The sequence below is a fragment of the Epinephelus moara genome, chromosome 24 (genome assembly GCF_006386435.1).
Source record: "Epinephelus moara isolate mb chromosome 24, YSFRI_EMoa_1.0, whole genome shotgun sequence".
Taxonomy (NCBI): domain Eukaryota; kingdom Metazoa; phylum Chordata; class Actinopteri; order Perciformes; family Serranidae; genus Epinephelus; species Epinephelus moara.
The window spans coordinates 39,894,299-39,909,184 of NC_065529.1; the positions used below are offsets into that span (position 1 = coordinate 39,894,299).

The 14,886-nt window shown below is 42.4% G+C and overlaps 1 protein-coding gene across 2 annotated transcripts in view; it reads left to right on the forward strand.

The window, feature by feature from the left end:
- The window catches only part of LOC126386358 (plexin-A2-like), a 139,572-nt gene that overhangs the window by 12,229 nt on the left and 112,457 nt on the right, over window positions 1-14,886 (forward strand). For both annotated transcript variants that reach the window (XR_007569489.1, XM_050038646.1), the window contains exons 2-3: window positions 5,689-7,033; window positions 10,142-10,324. Coding sequence is in view for 1 of the 2 variants with exons in the window: in XM_050038646.1 (XP_049894603.1) it covers window positions 5,810-7,033; window positions 10,142-10,324 (1,407 nt within the window). In the remaining variant the exon portion in view is untranslated. The remainder of the gene's footprint in view (window positions 1-5,688; window positions 7,034-10,141; window positions 10,325-14,886) is intronic.

Genomic DNA, 14,886 nt, shown 5'->3' on the forward strand with positions numbered 1-14,886 from the left:
ATGTGGTGGTTCACTTTTACACTGTGATCTGTAGCCTATAGTTCGGCTTTAGCTTCTAACTGTCTTTGTCTTTTTAACCTGTTGTTGCTGCTGAGTCAGTTTGACATCCTGGATATATCCTTCAAACACAGACTGTAGACCCCTCTGTCTGCTTCTCTCTCTCTCTTTCATTTTTCCAAAAGCATAATAATATTTCCTTAAGGAGTGCAGTTAGTCACAGTGTGGGCTCCATGCTTACTCTGACAGCTTGTTGGACCATCACAATGGGGCGGGACTTAGGGAAGGGTCAATTCGTGATTGTTTGTTACCAGTTAGCTGCCATATTGTTTCCTGTGGAAAAACACCCAAGCTCATACTACGTCACCCACCAGCAGAGGCGTTTATTAGTCCAGTGCTCTTGAGCAAAAGCAAATGCCACAGCCTTTTTTCTCTGTCATGTAGCACCAACTTCGAAAGTACTTGCATCTTTCTGCTGCACAGACAGCCCAGTTTTATGAAAAGACTATGTTTCTAGCAGTGTAATACTTCTTTAAGCGCATTATGTCTCTGCCCACAAAGGTGTAATCTTCACTGCAAAGAAAAAAAAAAAGCCAAAAAACAGTCAGCTCTTTGAATTTTAACAAAACTTACCACAGTTTGTGTATTTACCCCGAGGAAAATGTGAAAACGATGCACACGGACAGCCATACAAAGAAATATCTCCCATGAACATTTTAGTTCATCTCTGATGGCAGATGGGTCAAACAAACAAGAGATAAAAAAAGCTAACCATCCCTTCTGTCCCATGAATTATGCCGAACACGGCGCTACAGAAGCTATGACAGCATTTCACCCCAATAAAAGCTGAACCCAAAGGATGGATTTGGTTTCACTGATCTCCATCCAGGTCACAGGGTCGTGTTTGTGGAGCACAAGAGGCTGTCTTCTCCCTCATCTGCGCTGCGATTGGTGCCCGCTGAGAGCTCGCGTCCCCAGAGGCCTCTGCACAAAAAAAAAAAAAAAAAAAAGCACGCTCCTGTGTGTGAGTGTGAATGAGTCACGTCTGGGCTGGAGCGTGTCTGAGTGGCGAGGCGGAGAATTCAGCAGGGAGGACTGCGCAGGGCAAAGAGTTGTCTCTATAATCCAGGGTAAACACTGAGCAGCATGACTGTACGCCTTAGACGTGACCAAAGCCGGGAGAACAGAAATGGATGAAACGATGAGGCTGCTGCTCGCCTGCTTGCCTGCTTGGCTTCGTTTGCCACCAGGGCTTCCTATTTTCTCGTCTTGTTTTTCCTCCACGTTTTGTAATTCCTCTCGGGGGTTTGAGTGGGGATTCTCAACACCGAATTAACCTCTGGGTGGCACTGCTGGTGTCTGTTGTTTAAGGTCATGCCAGATTCAAACCTGGCTTTGCAAATATCATATGGTCTGATATTTGCTGTCGGACATGAAGCGGCTGTCTTCTTAATTATTTCTAGTTGAGAAAAGGACAGCACTTCAGGCTCTGATAAGACGTCTATGCAGAGTACACTGAAGGTCTTCACTGGGAAGTTTGCAGTGTGAGTTAAAAAAAAGAATTAAAGTAATGGGATTCTGTTGGACAGCGCAACGTAGAGACAACCTTAGTTGCATTGGTAAACTCAAAATCACCTTTCTGCGTTTTTTTGTGGCAGCTCAAGAATATGCACAAAAGATTGAGTCAGATTTTTGTGATATAAGCCGCCCACTTTCAGACAGCTCTTTAATGCATTACATCCCGTTCCAGCTTCCCCTTTCACACTAAAAGCTTGCATCAAAAAGAAGAAGAAAGGTTTGCACTCCGGGGAGTAAAGGTTTCCAGTGACCACCGGTTTAAGCAGTTTGGTTTACCAAAAAACAAACGCATGAATGCTTCTAAGAGTTTATATTTCAGTTTACCCAGTAGCCGTAGAAAATAAAGGACTGCCGCTGCTTCCTCTGAAATATTTCAAAATGCCTCAATACCCTTTTCATATGGGGCTCTCGCATGAAAAGGACAAATGATAGAAAATCATGGTTACATCAACGCAGAAACTGGTTCAGCGACTCATCAGCTTGCAAAGCAGACGATTGAGGGATTTTCAAGGAGGAATTTGCTGGACACCGTTTAGCACAAAATAAAGAAGCTGTAAAATATTAGAGCCAACATGTCCTGCCAGCTCTCAGCTTTCTGAAAACTAATAAAAGCAGGCACAATTTTTGTGTACAGTCGGGAAAAAAGGCGGTCAAGAAAAGAAAAGAAGCTTCTGTCATCTAACATTTAAAGCAGAGACAGATAAAGACAGAGATACGCAGAGTGTGACTAAGATGATTCACACAGGTCTGAGTAAATGCCATGTTATATTTGAAGAAAAGTAAATATTGTACTTCAAATTCAGCAATTCAGCGCACGTCAGATGTTACTCTTTGGTGGCCAATTATGGGTAGAGTTGCTCACACTGAGCCTGCCAAATTGAGCAGAGTAGGTCGAGACACTCGAGTGACTTCTCCCCCGGTGTGAGCGTGGCGGGGACAGATGGACAGGAGATGCTGGAGTGGAGCTGGAGTCGGCCCAGCCGGCTCTGTGTCAGTCCATCCGCTCCATCCCTGGCTCCCACTCAACTCAGCCGGACATCCTGTTGGTCAGCCAATGGAGAGCACCCACCGCATCATGACCCCCGTATTAGGATCTGACACGGCTGTCTTCATTTAACCTTTACTTATACCGGGAAGTCTCACTGAGAAAACGCTGTGTTTACTTTAGCTCCAGCCAAAAAAGGACAGTTGAAAGGCTTCTAGTTTTTGGCAGGGTATCTCTAGAGGAAATTAAGAGGCATTTCAGTGAAAGGGTTTGAAAGCAGTGGTGCCCCCTGAAATTTGTCAGAGGGGTGGCCAGATGGGGCCACTGAAAATTTTGGGGTGGTACACCAAAACCAAAAGCCATAACTGAATTTTAGGAAGTTGCTAGTGGAAAACTGTCAATATGACAGCAAAGGGACTGCAAACTTGGTTTCTTATTTTACTGTCAATGCTACTAATTATTTGACCTGCTCAGACTAATGCCAGAAACAAAGTTACCTAAACCCTTCTGGATAAGTTATGTCAACATGACTGATACCAATAATCGCCTTAGTTCAGGGGGCAGCAACCTTTGCTATCAACGAGCCATTTTACCCCCAAAAAACATTTAAAAAATCTGCCCGGAGCCGCAGTACATATTTGTGCCTTATAGTGACGACAACACAGCCTATTCAGTCTAAATTAGCCTATAGACATTCTTAATAGGCCTAAATGAGCATTCATTAATATGTTTTACAACAAAGTAGCTACTCTGCAGTGAGCTGTTTATGATTATTTGATACTTAAACTTTGCAGCGTTGGTGGTAAAAGCAAACATATCTGTCCACTCATTACAAAATACTCTATTTTCCTTAGAGATGTTTTCTTTTTTGGATTTGGAATCAATAGCTAGCCCTACTAAGGACACTTAAGACTATCTATTGCTATTGAGATTTTAGGAAAAGGCGTGCAGGATGCATGTAGTTGACGAGATATAAAAACATTTTTTTATTTAGTGTACAGGCTACACTTTTTTACATTGGAACATTTAAGAATCACTTTAAAGCTACAACAACAATAAATGAAAATTACAATGTTAAAAAATTAATGTCATTGATTTATATTTTTGTCAAACCCACAGGGAGCCACTTAGCCATAGAGCAGCATGTGGCTCCTGAGCCTCAGATTGCCTCCTATCCCTGCCTTAGGTTGTCTAGTTCACTGGTTTCCAACCTGGGGGGTCGCGACCCCCATTGGGGGTCATCTAAGCTTCACAGGGGGTCAGGAGGCCTTCTTGATTTTAAAGCGTGTGAGAAAACTTTAAAAAAAATATATACAGTAGGCCTATATCTCAGCATTTCATTCATTTCTGTGAAATAAACTAAATGAAATTAGTCTAGTCATCTATAATTTAGATTATAGATGAGGGCAAAGTGAAGACCTGAACATAAGCCTTGTCCTGCATTAGAAATGTACGCAGGAAAAACAACCAAAGAGCTAAAGAGGAAAGACAGAATTTGCGGGGAAAAAGTCCCATAAAGTATGTAAGATTGATAAAATAGGAAATACAATATACAAACAGAGGATTGTATTAAAAAAAAAATCTCAAAATATCAGGAAAACTCATATCTGAGAAAATATTTACAGGAAATAAACTCATCAAAATTCATCCAAATTGCTTGTTTCACACAAACTTCCTGCAGTTATTGTGTTTACTGTTCGGTTTAATGGGACAGTTGCTCTGTACTGCTATTTATATCCATTGAATGTAACATGAAAAATCCATTAAATATGTTTATGGGGTCAGGGGTCGTCAGTTTACTTAATGATAGAAAAAGGGTTCCTCAAATAAATGTCGGGAACCACTGGTCTCGTGTAACAAGATACCTCTGCGCTGGTTAAAAAAATTAGTGCACCCCAGACCCTTAAAGACAGTGATATAATATTACTGTCTTTAAGGGTCAGTATTATATTGCCCTCCAATTATTTCCCCCACAGGAGCCAGTCGGGGGTCGGGAATTGTATCAGTGGGGCCATGACCTCTCCGTAGGGGACTCCAATGCTTCAATGATTTAAAAAAAAAAAAAAGTATTATTAGAGGAGCGTGAAGGAGCTGCTGGGGAGGACAGACAGGAAGATAGAAAGAGCCTTTAGGAGCCAGATTGGAGAAGCTTCTGGTGCCACACAGGCAGGATTTAGGGTGATGTAGGTGTCCTAATTTATGGTCCGTCCTCCTATGCAGGCAGTTTTATGACTCCATTAATGGACTACGATGAAGTAACGGTGTATGTGAAGCCACTTTATCTACGATGCTTGTGTTGCCTTCACTAAACATCTGTCTTTATTTTGGGATAAAAACCCTCCTTTTTGTTCCCAATGAGCTCATCTATATGAGAAACGCCTCGCATCAAACAAAAACATACATCACACAAGAGTTGTGACAGCGGGAGAAAAACCATAAATACACCAAGCATCCTTTGCCATGTGTCTAACTCATCCATCCTTCAGCTCGTCATGTGTTTGAGGGACATTGTTTGTCCCCTGGAAATATCTACATAAAATATGCTAATGAAATTAAACAGGGAAGTGTGAGGGTTGATGCTGCCTGGCTCTGAATCTCTAATGACTCCCTGCCATCCCTAGAAAAAGCCTGATTAATTTAGGAATGTCGGCCGCAGTGGAGAGTGATTAATTCCTCCTGGATTCAACCATTTAAGCGAACAAGGCAGAGGGGAGAAAGGAAAACAGGGAGCCCAAAATATGGACGCATAATTAATACATTTGGATCATTTAATTAGCCACCCAAACAGAGGGAAGGCTCAGCTACAGTGTGTCACTGCTTTGTTCAAGTAATAGGCCACAGTTAGTTCTCTCTTACAGAGAGGCGAATATAATGAGCCCCCCTGTTGATAGGGGGAATATTGGACCATCTCTCGGGCTAGTAAATATGGGGAGACAGTTTGAACAAATGATTACTTGTTTCTTTGATGTCTCATGTGTCTGACTAAGCAGAGACAGAGGGGAAAACAAGCACATGTATTTCTAGGTTTTCAGATGAAGTGTCTAATGATACCCTCAAAGCATTTTTTTGCTTTCAAAGGAATCAAGGAACTTTTGTGTTTAAACAATTGTGTTTGTTTTCTCTTTCAGAATGATGTGAAGATCACTTAAGAAGGACGAGACCGCTCTTCAGCTCATCTCTTTCAGTGCGATCCTGCTCCTTAGTGATCCCAGGTGTTTCGTCTGAGTATTTTTTAGGAGCCCCGCGGGGATGGGAACGTGCTTGGATAAAGGATGGACTTACTGCGGCCTCACTAAAGGTCACCGCCGTCTAAAGGTCATGTCATGGCCTCTGGCACTGTGGCTATTGACTCTAATCTCTGTGAATCAAAAGATGATTGTCGGACAGACTGTGAACACCTTCCAATCAGAGAGGAGGGAATGGTCTCTGAACCACCTGACTGTGCATCAGTCCACTGGGGCTCTGTACATCGGAGCCGTCAACCGAATCTACAAGTTGTCGGCTAATCTCACCCTCCTGGTGTCCCATGATACGGGGCCAGAGTATGACAACAAAGCTTGTTACCCTCCGCTGATTGTCCAGCCCTGCTCTGAGCCTCTTGCCTCTACTGACAACGTTAACAAACTGTTGCTCATCGACTACTCTCACAACCGGCTGCTGGCCTGCGGCAGTCTCTACCAGGGCGTCTGCAAGCTGATGAGGCTGGACGACTTGTTCATCCTCGTGGAGCCCACACACAAGAAAGAACACTACCTGTCCAGTGACAACCAGACAGGGACGATGTACGGGGTCGTTGTGCCCTCGCAGGGTCAGGATGCCACTCTGTACATCGGCACTGCTGTCGGCGGCAAACAGGACTACTTCCCAACTATCTCCAGCCGCAAGCTGCCTCGCGACCCAGAATCCTCTGCCATGCTGGACTACGAGCTCCACACTGACTTTGTCTCCTCTCTCATTAAAATCCCCTCAGACACACTGGCTCTTGTCCCACACTTTGACATCTACTACATCTACGGCTTTGCCAGCGGCAGCTTCGTCTACTTCATGACCGTGCAGCCGGAGACGCCAGAAAATGGGATGCCTGCTGGCGGCTCCCCTGGCGACCTGTTTTACACCTCTCGCATCATCCGCCTCTGCAAAGGTGACAAGAAGTTCCACTCGTATGTGTCGCTTCCTGTGGGGTGCGTACACAAAGGCGAGGAGTACCGCCTGCTGCAGGCAGCTTACCTGTCCAAGGCCGGCAGGGTTCTGGCAAAGTCGCTTAACATCAGTGCTCAGGAGGATGTGCTCTTTGCCGTGTTCTCCAAGGGACAGAAGCAGTGCCACGACCCTCCAGATCACTCCGCTCTCTGCGTCTTCACCATCCAAGACATCAACACACGCATCAAGGAGCGGCTGCAGTCCTGCTACCAGGGAGAGGGAAACCTAGAGCTGCACTGGCTCCTGGGAAAGGACGTGCAGTGCACCAAGGCGGTAGGTGGACTACACAGAGATTTAGCCTTCTTTGACACACTCACATTTAGACCAACTATGAAACCCGCATGGTGGTGAGCAGCATTAATATAGATTGGCTGAAAGTTGGGTCTTTGATTATCCACGGCCATGACTGAAGCCTAAATAGCTAATAGGCAGCCAGAGCTGGGCTGAAGACATAATTCAGGTTTTCAGGATCCTCCGAGAGCAGAAGAGCTGGAGGAGATTAATTCCACAATGCTAATCAGAGGAGTTTTGTATGGAGCTTTGATTTCATTCAGGGGTGTGGGCACTGACTCCCGCCTTCTCCCCCCCCTCTCTCTCCCCACTCGCCCCCCCCCCCCTCCACCTCCCATCCCCTTCCTTCTCCTCTTGTCGCTGTCAGCAGTATCTGAACCCTCTGAGACCTGTTCTTGATCTTGAGAAAAGGGCTTTCTTGTAAATGTCCAAGTCTGTTCCTTTGTGAAAGCTATAATTCTACATAATGAGCGGCTTTCATGGAAACAAGTTGAAAGCGAACCATGAAAACAATGATATTCATCGCATCCATTGCTCTGGTGGTTCACAACATGTGCTTTGATTCCACCATGCCATCAAACAAGTAAGATGTAATGCTATTCATAAAAGCAACTGAGGGCGGACAGAGACACATAATAATGCAATAATTAACTCACTGTGCAGTTAACCAAAGGACTTTATATCTAAAATGGACTGTAAATTAAATGCAGTGGTTCAGCTTTGTTAAGATTTCATTAGATACTGTGCTTGGTTACATCATTAATTACTCAGTGAAAGATCAACAGCTAAGTGAATCTAGAGAGGCACTGATACAGCTTTTTGAGGCCGACACTGATAACAATTATTTTCCTTCCTGTGTGAAGACTGGTATACATGTCTATTGTAAAGGGGATCTATTATGCTCATTGTCAAGTAAATATTGTATTATAGGTTTAGGCAACTGGACTTACTTGAGTTTCTTAAAGACGTTTCACCTCTCATCCAAGAGGCTTCTTCAGTTCATTCAGCTGGCCCAGTTACCTGCGATATGGCGCTTAAGGTTACCATGACCTGGATGACACAAACATACTACTAGGACATGTTCACAGGCTTTAATGGTAAAAAAAAGGCTTTATTTTCCTCATATTGTTTGTAACCAACCAAGTTTACATGTTTACCTTACATTAGCATATAGCTACATGTAGCAGTGTACCTGTAGCCAGGGAATTACTGTGTAGCAGCACTTTCTAAAGTTAAAAGAATAACAAATAAATGCTTCTTAACACAAGTGGACATGTTCTAGCAGGAATACGATCCGAAAACGAGAAGAAATCAACAACATCAGTGACCGAGTTTAGATGTTTCCCTGATGTTAGCATGTAGCTACATGTAGCAGTGTACCTGTAGCCAGGGAATTACTGTGTATAGCAGCACTTTCTAAAGTTAAAAATAACAAATAAATGCTTCTTAACACAAGTGGACATGTTCCAACAGGAATATGAGCCGACAACAGGGAGAAATTAACAACATCAGTGACCAAGTTTACATGTCTTCCTGACATTAGCATGTAAACTTGGTCACTGATGTTGTTAATTTCTTAGCAGCACTTTCTTAAGTTAAGAATGACAAGTAAATATTTCTTAACACAACTGTACATGTTCCAGCTGGAATATGATCCAAAATTTGAAAAAAAGATGACAAAAATGTCCATGACATTAGCATATAGCTACATGTAGCAGTTTTAGGGTGAGTTTGTTGGAACCACTTAACAGCTCGGTGATGGATGCTAGTCATTGCTGCTGTGTTAGCTCACGCTAACTGGGCAGATGTTAAACTGACTGTTTGCTTGGAGAATAGTGGCTGTAGTGACGGCAGCAACAGAAAGTTTGCCGATCTGGTGGGCAGTCAGGATGGTTCGCCATCAGACCCCTGACGCAAAAAGGATCGAATGCAGGTATCATTTGAAATTTTGATGCCTGGTACTGCGTTATTTCAGTTAATATCTTGAGGAATTACAGGCCAATACCCAGCTTTAGCTCTATCACATAAGTCAGTAGAATTCATCCTCTGGAGACGTTGAATGTCTGTCCATAAGATGAATCCCTTACATTTCTGCTGCTCATTTCCAAGGGGTTATAATAGACATACTATAGTATACAACAGAAATTCTAACTATCAGACTAGAGATTTAGCAGCAATTTGTAAGAAATGCAACCATTAAAACAAATACTGAAATGATAAATATTCACGTACGCATACAATATTTTCAAAAGAAAAAAGTTGAGTGCTCTAGTCAAAAAGAAAATTGCTTATTTTGGGTGAAATATGAAGTTTGTTTACACCCATTTCACTTCACTGATCACATTCAGTAAAGCTGAGGCACATTGCTTGATGAAAGAAAACCCACAGTAAGGACTAATATACATAAGAAGTGGAGGATGTGAAATAAGAAATTAGCTGCCCTAAAAAGGTAGATTTATAGTCTGAGTGACAGGCAATTAGCAAATGTTTGAGGTGCCTGTTAGTAGATGTAACAGGACTGCAAAGCATGCGCCTCCCTTTGATGCTTAATCAAAACCTGACATCTCTTGTGCTGTGTGTTTGTGTGATGTCAGATGAAGTGATCTAAAAATCACAGAAACAGGCGCAAAAATACACAGCGCTTCTCGTGTTTGCCATCAGCAATTAGTCTGCTCCGCAAAATTTGCCCGCTCCGAGGCTTGTTGATAAACGCTGCAGCCCAAACCCTTTTGAAGTAACCATTTTTAAACCTGAAAATTGAGCACTTAATGCATGTTAGGCTTGCCACGGGTCAGTTTGAGTTCTACTCTTGTATTCACATGTGTCTACACTGATATCAGTCATTTCTCTGGCTCCCACTTATGCTCTTCCCTCTTTCTCGTTACCTCCACCTCCTCTCCTTACATCTGTCATCCTCACTCCTCCTTCATCTCACTCTCTTCCCTTTCTTTTAATCCCTCCCTCTTTTCACCTCTTTTATTTTCTTCACCTCACCTTCACAAAAACAAAAAAAACACCTCTGTACTCTCAATGCCTTCTTAATCTTTACACCCAACTCCCAACTCTCCATCCCTTCCTTTCTCGATGCAGCCTGTTCCTATTGATGATCACTTCTGTGGCCTGGATATAAACCAGCCCCTGGGGGGTTCCCAGCTGGTGTCAGGTCGGACGCTGTACACTGAGAGCAGGGACAGGCTGACCTCTGTCACCTCCTACGTCTACAATGGACACAGTGTGATCTTCCTGGGGACCAGGAGTGGACGGCTGAAAAAGGTGAGAGCAGTAAAGCGACACTGACGAGTAAAATGGGCTTAATCTGCCTTTTTTACACACCTAACTCAGATACTCAGCGATTGTGTGGTTGTTTACAATGAACTGCTAATTCTCAAGGACCAACCACATCCTCTTGATGGCAACAACACCACTTATCTACTCAAAACACAGCAATGATTTCTCGAGGCTGCTATTGATGGCCCATTATCTCTGTCTCCTCTGACCGACATCTTCCTGTTTCAGTTTTGAAACACAAATGCAAAATGTAGTCTGATCCCAGAGCTCACAATCACTGCCTACATCTCAGGTAGTGTGCCTGTTTACAGCTATTTCCACCAACTGGCCAAATAAGAAGGGAACAACTGAAAAATGGCTAAAATGTGTAGATGAGATTGACGTAGCTGTACAAGCTTTATCAATATCGAACATCAAGTTCAAGCACAGAAATAACAACACTGACAAATGTCTTTGATGAATGTGAAAAATGTTCCGTGCCAACAAACAGTGACACCAATGGGACGGATGTGTCACTCACTACTGGCTGATTCCCAATGGGACGGATGTGTCACTCACTACTGGCTGATTCGGGCAAAATCTACTTACTTACTTACTTACTATCTAACGTTAGCACTGTAACCTTATTCTAAAACTCATCAGTCATCACTGACTCTGGTTGAGTTTTAAAACTCCGGGGTTGTGTTGACTGTCTGTGTTGTAACATTACACTCGCTCTCCTCTTCGGTGTATCTAACCTTACCTTGCCAACGCCTACGTCTATTATAGACATAATGAGGACGTAATGGAGGAGGAGAGGAGAAGGCCTTTGGAGGGAGGTGGAGTTGCAGCAGGAGGGGGATGGGACTTTGGAGGGAGGCGGGAGTTGTGGATGTTCAAATTTCTTCTAAGTGCTGTGTGAAATGCAAGAAAGGTAAGAGTAGCTTTAAATCTTTGACCTGACGAGGCATGAGCAAATACAATGATTTAAATGCAAAATGATGATTGGCAACAAAAGCTTAAAAATCAAAGTTGTACTCCAGCAGTTTAGTATTGGACTACATAAAGTTTGGGAACATGCAACAGACAGACTCCAAAAAGAACAGTCAAAATCGATGCAGCAGAGGCAGAGATATTTTGGGACATGTTCAATCACAAAATGTTTTACACCATTTTGCTACGGGTTACAGGTTGAATGACATGTTACCTCGAAACAGCGTGAAACGGTATCCAACAGGCTTTGAGCTATGTTTTCTTTCATTTGGTATGTGGAAGGTGTTACGCAATCAGCAGCAACCTGTATATAAACCAGGCAGATCATAAGTTATCGTACATACAATTTTTGTTTTTATTTCTCACTTGCTTTGGCAATGAAAATATTCCCCCTGCCAATAAAGTCCCTTCAAATGGAACTGAATTGTACCCCACTGTAATATAACAGGGTGTTTAATGCACCATCGTTTCTGTTTAAATCAATGTTTTGCTAAGTTTTGACTGCAGGCCAAACTTTTAGTTCCTTGTACGGAGAGTCCAAAAATGCTGAAACCTGCATTTCCTATAATGCAATTAGACCCTTCTTGTCTTGTAAATGTCAAAGTGGATTAAAGTCCACAGTCTGTAACACAGGCTTTCTGTTAAGAATTTAAAGGGCCCATGCCAAAGCTGAGACAACCCTGGTGATAGATCATTGTGACATCACCAGAGGTTTTTGTCTTAGACTTAAAGGGACAGTTCACCTTGAAAAATCAAAAGTACATATTTTTCCTCTTACCTGTAGTGCCATTTATCAGTCTAGATTTTTTTGGTGTGAGTTGCAGAGTGTTGGAGATATCGGCTGTGGAGATGTCTGCCTTCTCTTGAATATAGTGGAATTAAATGGCACCTGGCTTCTGGTGCGCAGAAAACATACATTTGAAAAACTTAAAAGCTACGTCTTTTCCAGAAATCATGACATGGATACTCAAGATAATCCACAGACCTTGTTGTGGGCAATTTTAATATAGGTACTATTTTCTTTCTACTGAATTAGGCCCTCAAATTTTGTCACCATGCAGAAGGAAGCATCTCTGGCTAGCTCAGCTAGCACCACTGAGCTAGCTAACGTTACAGCTCAGCCGAGGAGGACGCCATAAATGTTTACATTTTGTGCTGTCTCAAGCACAAACCTCTCATCCATGAGTAGATGCACACTTCCTTCTGTGCAGTGATACAGTTGGTGGGTGTAGTTTGGTTGAAAGAAAATAGTTCCAACATTAAACTGCTCAAAACAAGGTCTGTGGATTATCTTGAGTAACAAAGTCATGATTACTGGAAAGAGACATTGCCGAGTGCCATCTAGTTACGTTAGACTAGAGAGAAGGCAGACATCTCTACGTCTGATTTGTCCAACACTCTGCAACTCACACCAAAACAATCTAGACTGATAAACAGCACTACAGGTAAGAAGAAAACATGTATTTTGATTTTGGGGTGAACTGCCCCTTTAACAAAGCTCCTCCAGAGCCACAGAAGACAGTTGTTTTTACAGTCTGTGTTGCACTCACTAGTACAAATTAACTGATGAGTAAAATGGGTGGAATGTCCCTTTACTGCATTACATCACTTTGTTTCTGCCACCAAACTCCATATTACATCATTCTGTCCATGAGGAACACACAGATGAGATTCATCACCCACAGCTGTTTTCCCGTCTCGCCGCCGTGGCACATTTATGTAAATGTAATAATGATATTTAATCCATTAACACTAATTAATGCAATTATATGATCAATTAATGGCCTAATTAGAATAACTGGTTATGTTTAATATTTCATGGTGATTATGTGGGACATTATGCAGCTGAACAAAGGTGCAGTAATCACGCGGCACTACATCTTGTGCTTCAGCCTGTGGACAGGTGCTCTCAGACGAGGACAAATCGTCCTCCTGTGACAACTTGAGCCACGACTGAAGCACATGCCTGTTCCTTCAGTCCCCTTTGTAAAGTTGGATTGGTATCAGGAAATTATGCAGCTCTAGTGCCTCTTGTTTAACACTGTCCTGGTGGATTCTGGTTTGAAAAGCATTTAGCATTACAAAGTACTTAAAGAACCACTTTACTGATTTCGAACATTATCTCTGTGTACTTGACATGGTGTTTTACATTTTAATGAAACACCATTAGGTCTGTAAGTGTTCTCTGTATCTCGTCGGCAGGGTCAAATCACTCCCCTAAATCATTCACCTGATGAGGCACATGAAAATATACAGCAAGTCTAATTTGTGTTTTCCTTGTTGAATAGTTTTCGTTTGTAGTTATTTTTAAATGCTGTGCTGTTTTGCGAGTTTCTTTTTCGTGGTTTCAAGGTTTCAAACTTAAGTTTTCCTTTGGTTAAGAGATAAGTCTGGTGATATTCTACATTTTTAATCCTCAACAAATCCATTAAAAAGACTAAAACCAGCGATGAATTTATACTGTTAACACTGCGCGTGTAGCCAAACTCTGATATAGCAGATCCCTCTGTGCCACAGACCTTCATTGTTGCCCAAACACTATTAAAAAGGCATTAGTGAGCCACACTGTTGCACTGGGTGACATATTTCTTCATTATGATGAAGATGGGCACTGTCATTTTTTGTTGAGTCACCCCACATGCACCGTTCTGCTGCCGTAAATACTCACTAACACACCAAATCTGCGGCTTAAAATAGACTGCAACAAATGCACCATCTACTCCTATTGAAGTTGTGTTTCCTAAAAACGACAGTGTCCAGCTGTTTTGGGGAATTACTTTGCTTTAGCCGTTTAAAAAAAAAAAAATGAAAACATACACTGGAGACCTGGTTTTTTAGTCAGCAGGAACAAAGAGGCTGAGTGCCACAGACAGGCTGGGTTATTCTGGAAGCGTTAAGAGATTGACAATAGCATCGTTGGTTTTGGTCTTTTCATTGAAAAGTGTATCGCCAGCCTTATCCTTTAAAGTCTAACTTAAGTATTCCTTTAGTATGTGGTTTCTGCTGCTCCGCCGTGCTTGCATCATCAGGTGAAGGGATTGAGGATTAATACAGAGTACTGACAAGTGTATGATTGAAGGGAAGTAGTTCAAACGTGTCATTTGACTGCGTCTGAAGGCAAAAGTGTTTATAGCTGGTCTGAATGATCTGAGCAGTCATAGAGGAGCGATAAACATTCAGATGTGGGTAATGATGCGCAGGCAGTCTCACATTAAATGCATTCAAAGTGTTGAACAAAGTGGTTGAGTGAAGAATGAAAAGAGAGGTTGGGAGAGGAGCTCAAACCCCGAGCATTTTAGGTCTGCACCTGAAGGATTATTTTCATGACTGATTAATCTACCTCTAATTTTCTCGGTTAATTGTTTTGGCAATGAAATGTCAAAAAATTGTGAAAAATTTACCACTAAATGCTTGTTTTATCTGATTAACTAACTGTCCAAACAGTAGTACAGAAATTAAAAAATCTTAGTGACAAAATTTAGAATAACAATGTGGCCATGACAGTAGACTGCTTCCACCGTGGATGTTGCTGCAAAGAAGCTACAAATTCTAAAACACGGATGCTTCACACATTT